The sequence below is a fragment of the Balaenoptera physalus genome (genome assembly GCF_965194825.1).
Source record: "Balaenoptera physalus genome assembly, chromosome: 18".
Taxonomy (NCBI): domain Eukaryota; kingdom Metazoa; phylum Chordata; class Mammalia; order Artiodactyla; family Balaenopteridae; genus Balaenoptera; species Balaenoptera physalus.
The window spans coordinates 9766687-9787084 of NC_138899.1; the positions used below are offsets into that span (position 1 = coordinate 9766687).

General features: G+C 39.9%; 1 protein-coding gene and 1 long non-coding RNA gene across 5 annotated transcripts in view; both read left to right on the forward strand.

The window, feature by feature from the left end:
* NALCN (sodium leak channel, non-selective) overlaps positions 1 to 20398 on the forward strand; it is a 282121-nt gene that overhangs the window by 39459 nt on the left and 222264 nt on the right. For 3 of the 4 annotated variants that reach the window (XR_014255981.1, XM_082434589.1, XM_082434590.1), the window contains exon 8: positions 5666 to 5820. Coding sequence is in view for 2 of the 4 variants with exons in the window: in XM_082434589.1 (XP_082290715.1) it covers positions 5666 to 5820 (155 nt within the window). In the remaining 2 variants the exon portion in view is untranslated. Of the gene's footprint in view, positions 1 to 5665; positions 5821 to 20398 lie in introns of those variants that run through there. The other variant, XM_082434592.1, reaches the window with a different exon arrangement.
* LOC309647424 lies at positions 5827 to 10087 on the forward strand. Its single transcript, XR_014256042.1, has 2 exons — positions 5827 to 7991; positions 8352 to 10087. It is a non-coding gene; the product is annotated as an uncharacterized lncRNA (long non-coding RNA).

The window sequence follows — 20398 nt, forward strand, 5'->3', positions numbered from 1 at the left end:
TTCAGAGCACGTTTTCTTAGATCTCAAACTCCCGCTTACTGTTATTCGCAAACAGGATTTTTTGTTAAGAATTAAAAAAGAAACATATGCCAGGCAGAAAATGAAAGCCTTTTGAAAAACAACCACTCTGAGGGATTCCAGTACTCTTTTTGACACATGGAACAACTATAGCCAGAAATTTAAAATATTGAACATCCGGGCTTCCATGGTGACACAGTGGTTAAGCATCCGCCTGCCAACGTAGGAGACACAGGTTCGAGCCCTGGTCCGGGAAGATCCCACATGCCATGGAGCAACTAAGCCCATGCGCCACAACTACTGAACCTGCGCTCTGGAGCCCACGAGCCACAACTACTGAGCCCATGTGCCGCAACTACTGAGCCCACGTGCCACAACTAGTGGCACGCCTAGAGCCTGTGCTCCGCAACAAGAGAAGGCACCACAATGAGAAGCCCGCACACTGCAACGAAGAGTAGCCCTCTCTCGCCGCAACTAGAGAAAGCCCATGCACAGCAGCAAAGACCCAACGCAGCCAAAAATAAATAAATTAATTTATAAAAAAAAAAAATTGAACATCCATGCCAATTTTTAGATATCACACTAAAAATTTGCGTAAAAACAACAGGAGCCAATTATTGAAGAGTCTTCTCTGTAGTTACTTTATAGATAAACAAATAAATAAATAAATTTGTCATAGATTTAAATAATGATGGAAAGAATGACACATTTGTTAATGTATTCAAAGATAATTATTAAGCTTCTACTATGTATTAGTCTGGGTTCTTCAGAGAAATAGAGCCAGTGGGGTGTATACATATATAGAGAAAAAGAGATTTATTTAAGCAATTGGCTCATGTGATTGTGGGGACCAGCAAGACAAAAATCTTCAGAGCAGGCCAGCAAGCTGGAAATTCCAGCAGGAGTTGATATTGAAGTCCTGAGTCCAAAGGCAGCCTGGAGACAAAATTCTTTCCTCTTTGGAAACTTCTCTCTTAAGGCCTTCCACTAATAGGATGAGGCCCACCCACATTATAGAGGGTCTTCTGCTTTACAAGTCTGCAGATTTAAATGTTAATCACATCTAAAAAACACTTTCATGGCAACATCTAGACTGATGTGGACCAAAGATCTGGGCAACACAGTCTATCCAAGGTCATAAATAAATTTAGCCATCACAGACTATGTGTCAGGAGCTATATGAAATTGAAAGTTACACTGGGCAACAGTCGAGTTGGGAAGAAGCCAATGAAGAGTTGACCACACAAACATGAGTGACACGGGTCCCAAGTGCCAGAAATGAAAAGTGTGGGTGCTTTGAGAGCTTCTAATAGGGAAACCTAACCCAGTCTGAGTGACTTAGGGTGGCTCCCCTGAGAAGGTGACATTCAGGCTGGACCCTGAAGGCTAAAAATGGGGCTAACCAAGCAAAGATGGGAGGAGAGATTTCCAAGCAGAGGAGAAGGTTCTGCAGTAGATGGAGCTCACGGAGAGCTGGGGGAAGACAAACGTGGTTGGATGCTAGGACACTTGGAGGGGCAGGAGCCAGGTCCTTCATGGTGTTGTAGATCATATTAAAGATTTGTCACTGACCGACACAATGTAGGACAGTGATGATGAAAAGCCTCTCTACATGCTCTGTGGCAAATGGATAGGAAGGGCTGAGAGAGGCTGCAGAATGACCAGTTAGGAGGCTGGATTCTGGTGCAGGTAGAGGTGGACATGGAGAGTTGAATGAACCCAAAAGAGATTTTGGAGGATATTTAGGGAACATGATGATTAATTATAAGGGTGGCAGGAGAATAAGGTATCAAGGTGATTCCAAGATACCCGGCTCGCTCAACACTTTGGATGATGGTGCTCTGGTGCTGCTTGTGACGAGAGGGGACGTTGGCAAAGGGTCTGAGTTTAGTATGGGGTCCATAGAGTTGGAGGTGCTCGTGGTGTAGCAAAGTGGAGAGATCTAACAGGCAGTTGGATATGTAGCTCTGGGACTCTAAAATGGCATCTAAGATGGTAGAGAATTGAAACTATGGAAGTGGACTTGATTGCATAGGGAGAGAGCATCATGAAAGCCAAGGACCAAGCTCAGAGCAACTCAGTACTGAAGGTGAATTACAGGAGGAGGAGATGGAAAAGGAGAATGACCTGAGACATATGGACAGAACTAACATCTTCAAAGCCAGCAGCGTTGCGTCTCTCTGAGCCTTCCTTTCCACAGGCACAGCTCTCTAACCACAACCGGAAAAGGCTTTCCACGTTGAAGAACTTGTGCGATTAGGTGGGGCCCACCTAGGTAATCCAGGATGATCTCCCCAACTCAAGAGTTTTAGCCTTGTTCACATATGTAACCTTAATTCCTTTTTGCCAGGTAAGATAATATATTCACAGGTTCTGGAGGTGAGAATGTGGACGTCTTTAGGGGGCTGTGACTAAGAAAGTATTGATTCCCACTTAAGCATGAATGGATATTTATTATGACTGGGAGAATCATTATCTCTATTTAGTATATGGCTGGTTGGAGCGAGAATTTCACCCCCCTGAAAGTGGCAGGGGTGGGGTGGTGGGATGAATTGGGAGATTGGGATTGACATATATACACTAATATGTATAAAATAGATAACTAATAAGAACCTGCTGTACAAATAAATAAATAAATAAAATTCAAAAATTCAAAAAAAAAAGAAAAAAGAATTTCACCCCCCTAATTCCAGAGAGCCTCTTGTTCTCTCCTGACTATCTGAGGGAAAATGAACAACGAAGTAATTAACATTAACAAATAAAAATAAAATCTAGAAGATTCTTGGTTACTGAGAAAATGAAACTAAGATAAATAACCAGTAGATATTCTGAAACTCATGACGTTCATCTCAATTTTTAGAAAGGATATTTATCCTGTGGTTTTAGATACGTAAGTTCCAGAGCAATTAATCATCTAATAGATATGTCTCTAATAAGCATCCTCTAAGAGCTTGATGTTGGCAAAAATAACGTGTTTCAAATCTGCTGCCTCTGAAGCCAAAAGATTTCAAAATACTATCTGTTCTGGTGAGGGTTGTGCTTCAAATGGGAATCAGTACTAATATGAAAGAAAAAACAAGTGGAATCAAAGAGGAAAAAAAAACCCTAATATTTATAAGTTAATGAAAATGATCAAAATAGTTAACAATTATTGAGTGATTAACTTATTTCCAGTGCTATTCTGAGAGTGGTACATTACCACATTTAATCATTAAGACCCCCCATACAAGGTAGGTGTAATTGCTGTCCCCATTTTTGAAATGTGGAAACTGAGGCTGTCCATGCCAGGGCTAGGGGTTCAATCTAGGGAATGTAGGAACTTCAAACTATAAATTACAATAGGTCACACCTAGCACGTATTGTCTACCAAGTGCCTGTTTTAAGTATTTTAAAGACGTAACATTTTCCCCACAGCTCCTTGAAGGAAGTATTTTCCCACCATCGTAGAGATGAGGAAACTGAGGCACAAATTGGCAAAGTCACACATGTAGTAAGGGCTGAGCCGGAATTCACACCCAACAGACTGGCGCCAGAGTCCAGTTATCCAAATAACTGAAAGATGATGTGTTTTGAAACTTTTTTGTGTAGACAGAGTGTTTTTGTCAGATATTTGCTGCTATTGTCTTTTTAAAGTATTGGAAGTGAAAAAAAATTACTGATTTTGATGGGCTAGTACACTTTCCCCTTCCAGCACTTCACCTTACCTTCCTCACTTATGAATTAAGAACTAGGTCATCGATAAAGTTTCTTTCAGCTGCACAATTCTGTGAACAAAATGCTTTCAGGATCACGTACCAAAATTCCTTCTATCCTTTTGACAATCCTTTATTGTTGTGTTTTCACATGCCAGGATTTATGTTACATTTTATTATTGTAGTGACTAATAATCATTTATAGTAAGCATTTATTGAGTACTTGAAACACGCTAGGTGCTGTGATGAATGCATTACTTGGTTTATTTTACTTAAAGCTCACACAAGCTTCTCTCACCTGTTTCACAGATCAGGAAACCGAGCTTAGAAACATTTAAAATTATTCAAGTCACACAGCCAGTCAATGGCAGAGCTTAGAACCAACCCAGAAAGCCTTCCTCTGAAACTCTGAAGCCCAGTTCCCTTACCACTTTGCTCTGATGTGTGGGTACAAACTCAGAAACATAGAGTCAGGCTAGACTTAAGCGAAGATGCATCATTTGGCCTACATATAAGAATGTAAAAGGAGGGGAAATAAGTGACGTGTGTGCCTAAAATCATATCTTTCTGACACAGCCAAGTGGTGATTTCCACAAGCAGAGCCTTTCCTTTTGCATGTGGGGTCCAAAGGACCAGCTTAAAATGTGACAATTATTTAAACATTCCCTGAGATGTATCGACAAATTAGCTCGCTTGCTGCTAACAAAGAGCAGAATCCTGAAGAAATAAACATAGAGGTTTGTTTTGACTGAGATGGAACTGGGCAGTGTATCACCAGGGATTGTGTGCATGTGTGTGCGTAAGACTGTGTAAAATTGTGTAGGTCTTTGTAGGAGATTGTGTGTGCACATGTGCATGGTGGCCTCAAGCAGCTAAGGGATCGTGGAGAGTTAGGCATCATACTCTAGAGAAAGCATGTTATATAAGGGGAAGGAAGTGGCCAATTGAATATAAGAAGATATTAAAAAAAGAAATGTGACCCAACACATCTGCCTCAATTTGGCCATAAGCAGAGGAGACTGAGACAGTCGTAAGGTTGGTCGCCATTTAGGAAATGCCTAGAAATATTGATGTAGTGGGAAATGACTATAATAAAGTCATGGGTTTGTAAGGTTTGTGAAATCATCTAGCTTAAACTTTGGCCCCTACACAAACCATGTCAGTCGTCTCAGATAGCAGCTATTTGGGGCCCATTTTAAGGTCCCAGAATGAGATTCCACAATCACCTTTCCAGTGGTTACCTGTACTCACTACCAAGAAAGCCATTACACGTCTAAATCCTTCCACATCAACTTAATGTCCAGTGTGTCCTCCAGAAAGATGAAAAGTAATTATATCACCAACTACCTAAAAAATAGATAAATAAATAAAAACCTGTAATACTCCTGGAGCTATCACTAAATCAGCCCATAATCTCTCTCTTTCCAATGTGATGTCTTTAATTCCTTCAGTCTCACTTTATTTATCTGGTTTTCTTTCTAAACTGAACATCTGACAACACAGAAGAAGGCCAAGTATCATTTATGAGACTTACAGTACTTTTGTACCATATGGAAAATGCCTATCATCATTTACTGTTGCTTAGAAGTGGAGAAGTAACATTTATGCCCATAGTAGGAGAAGGATTTGTGAATAACAAGGAATCCCCAGACAAGTTAACATTCCTTGCAAATCTGCAGAAAAATTCCTTCCTTCGCTTTTTCTGAGTCTTGGTCTTCAATGACAAAAACTGTCATGGCGATAGATAATGTTCTTATAAAGAGCTTCTGTGTGGATGAATCAGGTATCGTTTGAGAATGTTCATGGCATTAATGTTATGAATACCATTCATGAATCAGGAATCTTAAATTTGTGTCCATATACAGCAGTTATTCATGAAGAATGATTACATTATGCATTTTAATCAACACTTACACTTGTTGAAATTGTCTAATCCTTTTCTGTGTTGTTTGCAGAAATGTAACCTGGAATAGTCTAGCTATCCCAGATACCCACTGCTCACCAGAGCTGGAAGAAGGCTACCAGTGCCCCCCAGGATTTAAATGCATGGACCTCGAAGATCTGGGACTTAGCAGGCAAGAGCTGGGCTACAGTGGCTTTAATGAGATAGGTCTGTCTTACTGATAAAACACCTTTTCAGTTTCTATTTTACAATGTTTATGAAATGGAGAAAATAGTTGTATAATTGATATTTTATGTTCAGGCTAGCTGTAGTTTTTAAGAAACACAAATGTAAATTTTAATATAGTCTCCCTTATAGTCTATAACATACAGTCTGTGTCTATGTATATTCAGCAATGTCTGTATAGACTTAAATATCTCTCAGTTCTTAATTATAGTATTTAAAACTATTTGTCTGTTGAGTAAGGTTCAGGGTTGTGGACTCAAAGAACCCCTTGAGTCAACAAGACTTGGTTTCCTTCCACATTTAACTAGTAGGCAAGGTAAGTCTTAAGTAACTGGAATACTAGACATTGCGGAGTGCGTGAGAGCCGAAAAGTAATTCTGGAACAGGATGCAGCTAATGAGATACTTAATGAATGTGCATCAACTATATAACAGAGGTATGGGAAATGCTTGTATGTGAATATGATGTGCCAAACGTGTACGTTGATTCGTGGCTTGTCCTACTAAGTCCTGAAACGTGCCGTCACACACAGTAAAGAAAGAACTTGGCATCTGCCATTTAGTTGGTATCATTGCATTTGTTACAGTTCCATGCAAGTTGCACGTCTTTCACGATTGAAGCAAAAAACCATGGGATTCTAAACAATTATTTTATGCTCTGAGAATTTGTCTCAGTCAGCTCAGGCAGCCATAACAGAATATCGTAGACTGGGTGGCATGAACGACAGAAATGTACTTCTCACCAGTCTGAAGGCTGGAAGTCTGAGATCAGGACGCATGATGGTTAGGTCTGGTTACCCCTCTCCCTGGCCTGCGGATGGCTGCCTTCTCTCTGTGTGCTTATGGGATGGCTTGGGGGGAAGAGAGAGAGGGAGAGTGGGGAGAGAGGGAGAGAAAGCTCTCTGGCCTCTTCTTATAAGGACACTAATCCCATCATGAGAACCCCACGCCTCCCAACCTGGTCTAAACCAAATCAACTTTTAAAGGCCCCACCTCCTAATACCATCACACTGGGGGGTTAGAGCTTCAATATATGAATGGCAGGGGCTGAGGGAGTGGACTCAAATATTCAGTCCATAGCAGAATTGTTGGAGTCAGTTGAAAAAATTTAATTTTTCCTTAAAGTTTTAAGGCCCAGGTACATTTAAGAGAGTTCTAGACACTTTTACCCAGGTCCTAAGAGGAAAGTCTTTCAGTGTGTAACAGGATGGTGGTTGTGCTCTTTTGGAAGCCAAATCTACATATTTTTAATCTGTCTTTTGGTGTGGTTTCACTTCTTAATGGGCCAGCTGTACAATGGGGATCTCATAGCCAGGGAAGAGAGCATCACCCCTGTCTACCCAGGAGGGAAACTGGTTCAAACCCAGCCCATCCACCTTCACACATCAGATAGAGTGGCTGATCAATCCTATTCCCACCCTGGCCTTCCGTCGTAGCAGCTCCTGCATAGTGTTATGCAGGATGGCATAATGAACTCTGGGATAAGTGTTTGAATTTCAGAAAGAACATGTGAAGATCTTGCACTGAGTGAGAAATGCGTTCTAGATATATGAACTAAACCACAAGGCTACAGCCTTTGGACTGAATATAATACTGAAATTGGGCTAAAAGAAACATAAATAGTTGGTATTTTTAAAGAGTGCATTTTGCAAATAAATCCCTAAATTTTATTCTTATATTTTAGTATGCCCTCATAGTAAATTTCCAGCATTATATTGATAGTTAGATGGGCATTCTTCTTTTGGCCAATGATACAGTTTTCTGGTTCATAAAAATTTAGAAGCCAACAGATGTAAAGCATTTTAATTTGCTGTCTCTCTCATACTTACCTGGCTTTGGAACCAATCTTACATCCTCCCCCCTGTCTCAAAAGTGCAAAGACTTTTACAGATTATGCCAGTGACTTTCAGGCATGAGCAGGAAATCACAGGTGTGGTGTGGGAGATGAGATACTTTATAGATTTAGTAACCTGCTCGGAGCAAGCTCCAAGCGGGGGCAGGACTGGAATGCATGGTTGGTTAGAGTCTGTTGCTCTTTCTTGTAGGGGCTGAGTGTGCCCATGTCTTGTTTGGAGAGTGGCCAGCATTCAGGAGTTAGGCTGTCCTTGCACTGGAAACCTCCAAGCCTTTAAAATCATGTTGCTAAATCAAATCGCCCCCTGACCATTTTTTTTTTTAATTAATTAATTTATTTATGGCTGCGTTGGGTCTTCGTTGCTGCACATGGGCTTTTTCTACTTGCAGTGAGCAGCAGCTACTCTTCATTGCGGTGCGCGGGCTTCTCATTGTGGTGGCTTCTCTTGTTGCAGAGCACGGGCTCTAGGCGCGCGGGCTTCAGTAGTTGCAGCACGCAAGCTCAGTAGTTGTAGATCGTGGGCTCTAGAGCGCAGGCTCAGTAGTTGTGGCGCACGGGCTTAGCTGCTCCGCAGCATGTGGGATCTTCCCGGACCAGGGCTTGAACCTGTGTCCCCTGCATTGGCAGGCGGATTCTTAACCACAGCGCCACCAGGGAAGGCCCCCTGACCATTTTAAATGCAGCAGTTGTGCCTAAACTCCAATTGCTGCATTATATTAACGTGGATTTATCTTTTCTCACTGTGACTTACAGTAGCTTCAGCTAATGTAGGGGACAATATCTCTTTGAGCAAGAAAGTCTCCTTCTAAAGCATGTGGGCTTAAGAAGCCCAGTTGTAGGAAGGAATTGCCCTGGAGGGTGGTAGGCTCCCACAAAGGCAGTAATCTTACTGTAGCTCTACTGTTTATTTGCACATTGATCTCCAAAGGATTTAAGCTCCTGGAAAACAGGAAGCTCATCTTTTTTATCTTCATGTCTCCGGGGCCTGGAGCAATGCCTGCTTCTTAGGAAACCCTTTATAAATATTTACTAATGGACCAAAGTATGTGCCCTTTTGAATTCGTAGGTGACACGTCATATTTGTATTAGGATGTAGAGCCATAATAGAGAATTAAGTTGTTTTCTCGTTGTTCTTTTCCCTGATTTCGTCTGCTTTTGTTGGCAGTGTTCATTCTTCCTCATGACTTCCCTTTCTATACAAGCTTAATTTGGTCTGTTTGCTTCCTTTTCTCAAACGATGGTTGAATTCATCATCATTGTAGCACTAATGGTTAGATAATGAAAATGTTGCCTTTGAACTATAATCAAAAAATGTTAATATGGTCACTATAGATTGAAATTGGTAACTATTTCCTGATATTATGTATCTATGTAGATACACAAACTAGTGTTTTAGATTATTTTGAAAGTTCTTATGGAAACAAAAAATAATGTTTCACCAAAATGAGGAAATTAATTTTATTAGGCACATGTGATCATCTCTTTCTGCATGCAGCTAAATTTAAAACATAATTAGGTGCCTAATTGTGCATTTAAATTTGGCCAGTGTACTCTATATATAAGTAATCATGATTAATTTAAAAGGAGCATGTTTCCTTTTCTTACTAGTCCAAATTATCATGCAATACATTGAATTTCAAGCATTTATAAAATTTTATTTATAAGTAGCTTCATGCCTCATTAAAATTTAATATTGATGATGTTGAAAAACTCAATTTTTAAAACTGTATTAGGAGCCAGAGTCATTAGGTAGAAAAAATTACAAAGAGCCCCTATTTTACGATTGCGGAGTAAAGAGACCTTTTCGTCTCTGAAATCATCCAAACATCAAGGAGACTGAGAAACAGAAATGCAGTTTCCACATGTAAGGACTCTGAAAAGCTTATAACTATAAACCACAATATCAGAGGGCCAGGTGTCTCACAGAAAACTTCCTGAAAAGACTCTGGCTACTGAGGATCTCGGAGCCAAAAGAAGACTGACGTTCTAAAACAACCAGTGTTCCTTGTCCGTTCAGTTTAAAAATTCAACAAAAAAAATTAAATTATAGAAAATAAAATAAAATGACCGGTGTTCCCAGAGAAGCAGAATAGTCCTCTCGGGGCTTCCCTGGTGGCGCAGTGGTTGAGAATCTGCTTGCCAATGCAGGGGACACGGGTTCGAGCCCTGGTCTGGGAAGATCCCACATGCCGCGGAGCAACTAGGCCCGTGAGCCACAACTACTGAGCCTGCGCGTCTGGAGCCTGTGCTCCGCAACAGGAGAGGCCGCGATGGTGAGAGGCCCGCGCACCGCGATGAAGAGTGGCCCCCGCTTGCCGCAACTGGAGAAAGCCCTCGCACAGAAACGAAGACCCAACACAGCCAAAAATAAATTAAAAAAAAAAAAAAAAAAAAAGAATAGTCCTCTCTTCGAGTCAGGGCATCACTGTGTAGCTGACGGTAGGATTTTTCTGGAATTCCACGTGGCATCACAGAGGAGAGGCCCTTATTCTGCAGGCAGCTGGGAGCGCGAGAGCTGTGAGCACCCCGAGGCGCTGATCAGCGTAGACTCGGACGAGGCAAAGACTCCAGCTTTGCAAATCTGGCTCTACCTTACGATGACCTGAGAGCCTTTTAAAACTCACCGATTCTCAAGCATCATTCTCAGGCCAATTAAATCGAAACCTTACAGTGAGTGAAGGCACAGACGGCTCTAAAAAGTTCTCCGGGTGATTCTAGCGTGCATGCAGAGTGTGAACCACTGAAGCCACACCGATAGACGCATACCCACCCAACTTGTGAAAATCTTCACTTCTACCCCACAGCATAACTTCACCCTTCCCTACATGAAACAGGACAAATATCTGGTGCTCTCAAAATCAACGTCAAAGGTGAAGGATAATAAAAAAGAATCAGGACCATTTCTATAAAAATGTGCCTGCCTTTCAGTATATTTAAAACTGAAAAAAAATACTCAAGATATATATAACTCAAAAGAATTGCAGAAAAAGAAGACTTAGATATACACATTAAAAGGGTACAAATTGACTCAGTAAATTGACAGAGAACAGTCAACACTTAGGCCTATCTTAGTAAAGATGCTAGAATTCAAAGCTAAAGAAGGCATCCATGGGGTATCCAGAAAAAAAAAAAAAAGGTCAAGTCAGTTCTAAGGCGGACCATCAGAGGGGCCTGAAACTTCATGTCAATATTCAGCTCTCAGATATAATGTCACAATGCTTACAGGGTCGTTAGGGAAAGAATGTGTCAAACTCTTTTTGATTATTTTTGAAGAGGCAAGAATTCCGAGATTTCATTTTACATGAAGTCTTCTTGAAGCCGTTCAGCCAGTCAAGAATAACTGGTCGTGGGCCTGGTCTCTAGTATGTATTCACTGTAAAAGCAAAGCTAATACAACTGTAGGATTTACAGACTATAGTGTAAATATTACAAACTGTGATTGTGTGGAACAGAGGACAAGATCAACAGGGGAGGTAGGGTGATGATGTGGATGTTTATACTTAGCAGTAAAAAACAAGTATCATTTTACACAATATATGAATCCAGCAATGGAGGCATAAGGATACTTGCCATGAAAATGCATTACAAAGTCAAAAACGACTTTAGAAAAAATTCAAACTTAAAATAATGGCCTTGGGGTTTGGACCATGTCTGTACTGGATACTAGCATGGTGACCTTGGGAAAGTAATGGATCTCTCTTGCCTCGATTTCCTCATCTGTGAAATGGGTGAGTGATAGACCTACCTTACAGGGTTGTCAGAAGCAACTGAGAAACTACACATAGAATAGTGTCTGGCGCAGCACAGACACACGATGAGCTAGAAATTAGAGATACGGTGGCAAAATAGGAATACATCACTGTTATTTGAGAATAAGTGACCACTTTAACAAAGGAGGGCAGGATATAGATGCTTTCAGATTAGCACCTCGATGTCTGATATTATTCCCTTTTCTTTGAACCAGTTTGTCCCTCAGGTTGTTCAGGATCTTACAGCAAAGGAGAAGAGTGGAGGGGACGGGAACACGGTGTTCTTAACTTTGCATTATTCTCCCATTAACTAATATCTCAAATTTTACTTCATTCTAATCAGTGTATAGAGGGCCAATATTTGGTGTTGTGTAGTCTTTTTTAAAAATTTATTTTATTGAAGTGTAGTTGATTTACAATGTTGTGGTAATTTCTGCTGTATAGCAGAGTGATTCAGTTATACATATATATACATTCTTTTTCAGATTCTTTTCCATTATGGTTTATCACAGGATATTGAATATAGTTCCCTGTGCTCTACAGTAGGCCCTTGTTGTTTATCCATTCTATATATAGTAGTTTGCATCTGCTAATCCCAAACTCCCAATCCATCCCTCCCACTTGGCAGCCACGAGTCTGTTCTCTATGTCTGTGAATCTGTTTCTGCATTGTGGATAAGTTCATTTGTGTCATATTTTAGATTCCACATATAAATGATATCATATGGTATTTGTCTTCCTGACATACTTCACTTAGTATGATAGTCTCTAGGTCCATCCATGTTTCTGCAAATGGCATTATTTCATTCTTTTTTATGGCTGAGTAATATTCCATTGTATATATGTACCACATCGTCTTTATCCATTCATCTGTTGATGGACATTTAGGTTGCTTCCATGTCCTGGCTATTGTAAATAGTGCTGCAATGAACATCGGGGTGCATGTATCTTTTTGAATTAGAGTTTTGTCCAGATATATGCCCTGGAGTGGGATTGCTGGATCATATGGCAACTCTGTGTTTAGTTTTTTGAGGAACCGTATGTGTTTTCCATAGTGGCTGCACCACTTTACATTCTGGTGGTGTTTAGTCTTTGTTAATCAATTATTCCTCTCTTGCCACTCTGGAAACTATCCTCACTCTGGTGTTGTACCTGTCTCTTTAGAATCTTATCCCTATTTAGCCTGCACCATTGAATTTTTACAGTTTCATTAAGGCTCGGATATGTAATTTTATTTATCCCTATGCATTTGAACTTGTGGGCCCCGGATTCCAGCCACACGTGTCTTTAGCAGCCTTTCAACAGATGCTCCTTCCGCAGCCCTAAGCAGGGCACCTGGCAGGGCACTGAGCAGAAGCCACGGCCGCACTGCTTCCTGGGCCGCTTCCGGCACTCAGTGGCTTGTCTTCTGTCCTCCCCTAAAGGCCCGTGTCAAATGGTGACTGAGATGCTGGCTGCTTCCCTGTCCCCCTCTTCCGTGTACAGACCTCTGCATCATCGTTTCAGGGAGACCCTTCCTGTGGCTCCTTCTTCAGGACCTCAACTCACACATCCTCTCTGAGACGTTAGCCTGTGCACCTGAGACACCCCACGCCCCCATGGTCCAGGCCTACTGAGGAATAGACGTTATTGAAAGGACGTATTTGAGGATCACAGAGTCTGCTTAGCAGACACTCAGATTCTGTGACTGAAGCGAGTGTGTGTGGATGTAGGTAGTAAGCACGCAGTGTAAAGGTCTGGGGACAGAGGACACCCAAAAAACCCATGCTGTAGAGGTGAAACCAAACAAATCGTATCCACTTAGTCTATTTAGAAAACGTGTCTACTTCGCTTTCTGAGTATTTACCCCCCTTTCAGCCTGTCTCTTCCTCTGTTTTACCACACGCTTATCAACATGCAGGATGTACAACCCGAGACATTGCAGTTTTCTGTGACAGCACTAAACGTGAAATTAGAGGAGCTTTGAGCTGGAAAAGATGAAGCAGTCCCGGGGCTCACTGACACAGTTTTCCAGGTGGAGAAACTGAGCATCAGAGCCAGACTGGTCAGAATTCCAGAGAACTCCACCCCAGGCAGGGCTGAACTCCCTCCTCATGATTCGCAGACTCACCCTATAACTTACTGTCTCCCTCAGACCTCTTTACATTTCAGATCAGTGTTTAATTCAGAAGGAAACTCAAAAAATACCTTGCAAAGCTTAGCTGTATTCTTAATTTTGTAGTAGGAGGTTAGCGTCACTCACCTTTGGTAGAATGCTGGTGGAGAGGACAACCATGCAAACAGATGTGATGTGCCAGTTAGAACAAAAAGCAACAGCAAAATCCATCCCACGTGGGAAGGAAATCACAGCCCAAGAAACTGGCAATTTTCTTGTCACGATATTTCAAAAGAGGGTAAGAAATTGGGTACAGAAGATGAATACAAAGCTATTCAGGTGGTGGTTTTTAACTCTCCATTCATTGTACAGTCAGGTAAAAAACAAAACATGTTTCCTTTTGATAGAACAATCCAATGAATGTCATTTAATGATAAAATTCACCCCGGGAGGTCACTTAGGAAATAAATAGCTATCAGGCATTTTTTGGTTGTTCGCCTTCAGAATCATAAGAACAAAAGAGAAAAGCTCAATGTTTAAAAAGTCAGAATGAGCTAAACCTGATTGAAACAATTTATATCAGATAAAGGTAGCCCATAAGTAAGATCAACCTATAAACAGGGCATTTGGAATATAACTAATCAAAAAGACATTTAAATTATACATGCTTTTAATGCTACATGGACCGTCTATAGTGGACTATTTTCCTTATTCTAGCTACACAGTAATCAAAGGTAAAGCCAGGAAATAACAAACACCATGTTCTTATGGTGACTAATTGTCCAGCAGACAGTCTTTATTATTATAATTACTGTCATTACTTATGACAACTACTGCTATCATTTATCGATTGTTTATTATGTATCTGGCATCAGGCAAAAGGTTTTCCATCCATTGTGTTTTTTAATTCTCAAAATAAATCCATAAGGTATCATTATTCCCAATTGGTAAGTGACGAGAAAGAGATGAGAAAGAACTGATTCGCCCACAGTCACACACAGGCCACAGTTGGGAGCCATGGCCTACTGCCCCGTGTGCCAAGGTCAAAGCCTGTGTTTTCTGTCTGCAGACTCTGCCTTATCTGTGAGGTCAGCCAAGAGTGACCGCCGTTCCCTGTGGCTTGTCAGGATGGCTGGTCCATTGTAGAGCCTCATGATGGCGGAAGAGGAGACATGTTCTCCAATGTAATAAATCCACCAGACGTCCTGCCTTCTCGTCCTGAAGTCTTGAGGACACGGGGGTGAGTGTGAAGAGGGGTCATGTCCACTGCAAACCGAGGGCCACTCGGGGCTGGTCTCTGCCTTTGAATCTAGCCCCTTGCAAGGGAGTTGGTGTGTGATCTGTGTTCATTACGTGGACGAATTTCAACGTAAAAAGAATATACCCGGAGATGATCATACTAAGTGAAGTAAGTCAGAAGAGAAAGACAAATATCATATGCGGAATCTAAAAAAAAAAAAAAGGAACTTATTTACAAAACAGAAACGGACTCACAGATTTAGAGACTGAACTTATGGTTACCAGATGGGAAGAATGGGGAGGGGGGAGAGATGGATTGGGAGTTTGGGACTGACATTTACACACAGCTATATTTAAAATAGATACCCCACAAGGACCTACTGTATAGCACAGGGAACTCTGCTCAATTCTCTGTAATAACCTAAATGGGGAAAGAATTTGAAAAAGAACAGATAATCTATACACGTGTATGTATAACTGAATCACTTTGCTGTATACCTGAAACTAACACAACATTGTTAATCAACTATACTCCAATATAAGATAAAAAATTTTAAAACAAAACAAAAAACAAACAAAAAGAATATGCCTGGGCAGCAATGCAGTTTTACAAGATACTTATCAAGCTATGGACATTTGGTCAAGGATTAGAGGCAATAGCAGCAAAAATGAGTAAATATGCTTTTGATACAAAGTGAGATTGTAGGCACATTGACTAGAGATGTGGGAGAAAACTTTGAAAGTAACAAAATATGTTATCTGGTACATTGCAGTCAGGTTCATACTTATTTGAACTAAATTCAAAATTCTACTGTGATACATCTATTTACTGTTTGTAACCTGCACCTACATGCGTCAGTTTCTCCTGTGTATTTGAACTTAACTTTCTCTTTCCTTTTGAGATATGAGTATTTAAGTTTGCTTTTTTTTCTTGTGATGAGAGCTCTTAGGACTTACCCTCTTAACAACTTTCATATATAACATACAGTAGTGTTCATTATATTTATCCCTAGTACTTATTTACCTTATAAGTAGAAATTTATACCTTTTGACCGCCTTCATCCAATTCTCTCTCCCTCTACCCCTGCCTTGGGTAACCACAAATCTGGTCTCTTCCGCTATGAGTTTGTTTGTATGTTTGTTTTTGAAGTATAATTGCCCTACAACACTATGTTAGTTCCTGTTATACAACATAGTGATGCAATATTTCTATATGTTTCAAAATAATCACCGCGATAAATCGAGTTACCATCTGTCACCATACAAAGATATTACATAGTTATTGACTATGTTCCCCACCCTGTACATTTCATACCCATGACTCACTATTTGGCAGCTGTTAAGTTTGCCTTCTAAATACTGCAAATTAACCAACAGTTTTATTTAAGTTGATTTTGAAAATGCATATTAGTTAATTTCTTTATTAGACATATTAGTAAAGAATATTTAACTTATTTGTCCTCTTTATAAAAAAAGTAAAAACCATAAAGCTCTTCGTAAAATAGAAAAGCTCTCCTTAAAATATGAGGTAGAAAAACCACAGATCATCAGCGTCACAGAAGTCAAAATGTGAGTCTTGAATGCGAATACAAACTTAAGGGATGACTTATAATTTTTGTAAATTCTTTTCTGGCAACAATAAATTAATTGGGCCTTTCAAGAAAATGAAAAAATTAGAGTAGACTGCAGCCTGCTAGATTCTTATACAGATACTCCCAAGTCACTTCTGAAGAAGGCTACTATGGAAACTGAAATTTGGGACTGACATTTTTCTCCAAGGGGTAGTATATTTTAGCTGTTACTTACTTTTGTGGTATTTTCCTCATTTAACTTTGGGTAGTATTGGCTACAAGATATAAACTCAGTTACCTGTGTGAGTCATAAATCAGGTTTATTAAATATTGATAAGAAATAACATCAGTGGTTATCTTCACCCCTGGTGGTGTTTGGTGCTTGGAACTACCCCTGTATTTTCCTGCAGGAGGATTGACAGTGAATCCACCTACACACAGTCTAATGTTTCAGTTTTAGGATTTGCTTTACTTTAAAATTCCTTCCTATGTTTTTTTCTACTGGCATAATATTATTTTTATAATTTGTCTCTTATTACATCTGATATTAAATATGGACATAAAATGTGGCGAAAGGAAATTACTTTTATTCAGATCATAATAGAATGTAAATTGAACTGTCTTGATGCTGCTGCTAAAAATTGATTCCTCAGATTTAAATGATGTTAAACCATATTTCATGTGGCTGTATGTGATATCAGATGAAAACTTACAAATGAATAGAAAATAGAAATTTATTATGTATCTATAAATATGATTTATTACAGAATGTACATTTTTAAAAAAATTTATTTATTTATTATTTATTTATTTATTTTTGGCTGTGTTGGGTCTTCATTTCTGTGCGAGGGCTTTCTCCAGTTGCTGCGAGCGGGGGCCACTCTTCATTGCGGTGCGCGGGCCTCTCACTGTCGCGGCCTCTCCCGTTGCGGAGCACAGGCTCCAGACGCGCAGGCTCAGTAGTTGTGGCTCACGGGCTTAGTTGCTCCGTGGCATGTGGGATCTTCCCAGAGCAGGGCTCGAACCCGTGTCCCCTGCATTGGCAGGCAGACTCCCAACCACTGTGCCACCAGGGAAGCCCCAGAATGTACATTTTTATTGCAGTTGCAAAAAAGACACAGTAAAGACTAATCTGTAAAATATGTAATTGAGATTTATAATACTTTGTGAAAAAGCACCAAAGGGTTGTTTTCCCTGCATTAATCTTTATGTTTAGCGTTGCTACTGGGATTACTTACTGATTTTTATGAAAACACATGTAGAAGAGAAAACTAGGGTACTAGAATTCAACCAAAAGGGCTTACTTTAATCTGTGATAATTCTCTACTTGATCTCTGAAGGAATTCCTTTATCATGGGACAGGGAAAACGATGTATTTTTGTTAAATAGAGGATAAAATCCAGAAGGTTCAATAAGAGAAATAGTTATGAGAGCGTTTGGTCATATACCAGCATTTTATCCCTGGGTTCAGTCATCATAAATGCCCTCAGGTTACATGCAGAAGTGTGTGCTCGAGGTTTTCTAAAGGAACTAAGTCTTAGGGTTTCATTAGATTCTGACAATGTCACAGACTTATTTAAACTAAAATTAGATATGCAGATAAATATTATTCAGAATATTAGGAAAAAAGGGGGTGTAAAAATAGAAATTGCAGACATGATTTTAAAAAAAGATATACACTGTCTAGTATGTAGCAGATAGGTGTTCAGAAGTTCTTGCTGAATGGATTAGAAAAGGCAGCTGCTAGAGTGACTTTTCATTGGACAGTGAAAGAAGGAGTTTTGAAAGTGGATATCTGAGGGCATGAAGTGATGATTTTTTTCACATGATACATAGAAGACAGTACTCATTGGAAATATCTAGTGGTTTCCAAGAAATTAGCATGCTTATAGTTATATGTTAAGTATTTGTAGTTTATAAAAATAATGCTTTACTTTGTGACCACCTAGAGGGGTGGGATAGGGAGGGTGGGAGGGAGATGCAAGAGGGAGGGGATATGGGGATATATGTATACGTATAGCTGATTCACTTTGTTATATGGCAGAAACTAACACAACATTGTAAAGCAATTATATTCCAATAAAGATGTGAAAAAAATAAACACAAGAGAAATTAAAAAAAATAATGCTTCAAATAACATGAGATTTAATGAAAGTAATAAATTCTGCCATATATAATTCCCTCCCTTTCTCTCTTTCCTTTCTTCCTTCCTTCTTTCATCTTCATGTTTCATGATATTTAATAAAACACTTGTAACTGTTTCCCTACCAATAGACACCGAAGTGATTTTCAGTGTGTTACTGCAAGTAATTCTGTGCTGAATATACACACTCACACACACACGTCCTGTGCATGTGTGTGAGTATTCTTTTTTTTTATAAAGTGAACGGTGTTTTCTTTTTAATTAATTTTAATTTTCTTTTTAATTAATTAATTAAGTTTTATTTTTGGCTACACTGGGTCTTTATTGCTGCACGCAGGCTTTCTCTAGTTGCAACGAGCGGGGGCTACTCTTCGTTGTGGTGCACGGGCTTCTCATTGCGGTGGCTTCTCTTGTTGCGGAGCACGGGCTCTAGGCGCGCACGCTTCAGTAGTTGTGGCACGTGGGCTCAGTAGTTGTGGCTCGCGAGCTCTAGAGCGTAGGCTTAGTAGCTGTGGCGCACGGGCTTAGTTGGTCCACGGCATGCGGGATATTCCTGGACCAGGGCTCGAACCCGTGTCCCCTGCATTGGCAGGCGGATTCTTAACCACTGCGCCACCAGGGAAGTCCCTGTACCCTTTCAGACTTTAAACTCACCTGCATATGAATAGGCATATGTATGTGTATATAAAACATGCGTAGTGCTGTTTCCTTATTATTCACATGAATAAATGTGCATCTACTTCACTTAGTTTAGCAGTTAGGTAATTTTTAATTCTATGATTGTCAAACATTTTATTTGTTCATTCTACAGTTGATAGACATCTTCTCCTTTTTGTGTGTGATTACTCACAGTGGAGTATTAAATATTCTTGCGTGAGTCTCTTTGTGCACAGTGTGAATAGTTCTCTGTAATAGATACCTGTAAATAGAAGTGCTAGGTATGCACATTTTTTGTTTAATAGATACTTCCAAATTGCTCCTATAAACTCCCACTAGCACTATGAGTACTATATGTTTTCCATTCAGCATGTCAGTATTTGATACTATCAAACTTTTAAATTTTATCCGATCAAATGTGTGTGAAAAGGTATTTATGTATCTTTCTAGTAACTAGCGAGGTTTTAGTCAAGTTAGGTGTCTTCTCATATGTTTATTGGCCAATCAGATTTTTTTTGTTCTGTAAATTGCCGGTCTATATATGCTTTGCCCATTTTTCTCTTGGGTTGTTTGCCTTATTCTTAATATATGTTCTGGATACTTGACTTTTGTCTGATATTTGGAACTATTTGGCACTATTTGGCTGTAGTATTTCAGAGTTAATCAAAGTATAGATGCTGAACGTCTAGAACTCAGAAAGGTACAAGGGAACATTCTGCGCAGAAGCCATGTTCTAAGTAAGGATTTGGCTTGTGGAAAGAAAGAAAAGAGTGAGGTGTCATGGATGAAGGACTTACCACAAATGGGCAATGCAGAATCAGGAATGTCTTGGTCACAACACGGGCACCATAGAACGATATTGTCACCTATATCATGATGGAGAAATTAACAGGGCTGCTCTGTAGACTGGCAAATCCCATTACCCTTTCTTCTAACCCTGGGAAAGTATTTCTAGAGTGGAAAAAGATGTATGACAAGGGAGTGTATTAAGAGGGTATTAGAATCAAATCAAAGGAGGAATAGATGTAGCAAGAGAGGCACAGTTGATAGCTGCCTCCATTCCAAGAACAAAAAACAAAAATAATAGTGGATAAGTTCATTGAGGGCATCGGTCAGGAACAAGGATACAGGTCTGAAGCCTGACTGCAGTTGATAACAAAAAGCCTTTGAGACAGATTCTAAGAACCTGAAAGACTAATAATGGGCCATTCCTTACAATCAGTGTCTTAAAAGGCAGTGAACTGTCTAATAGG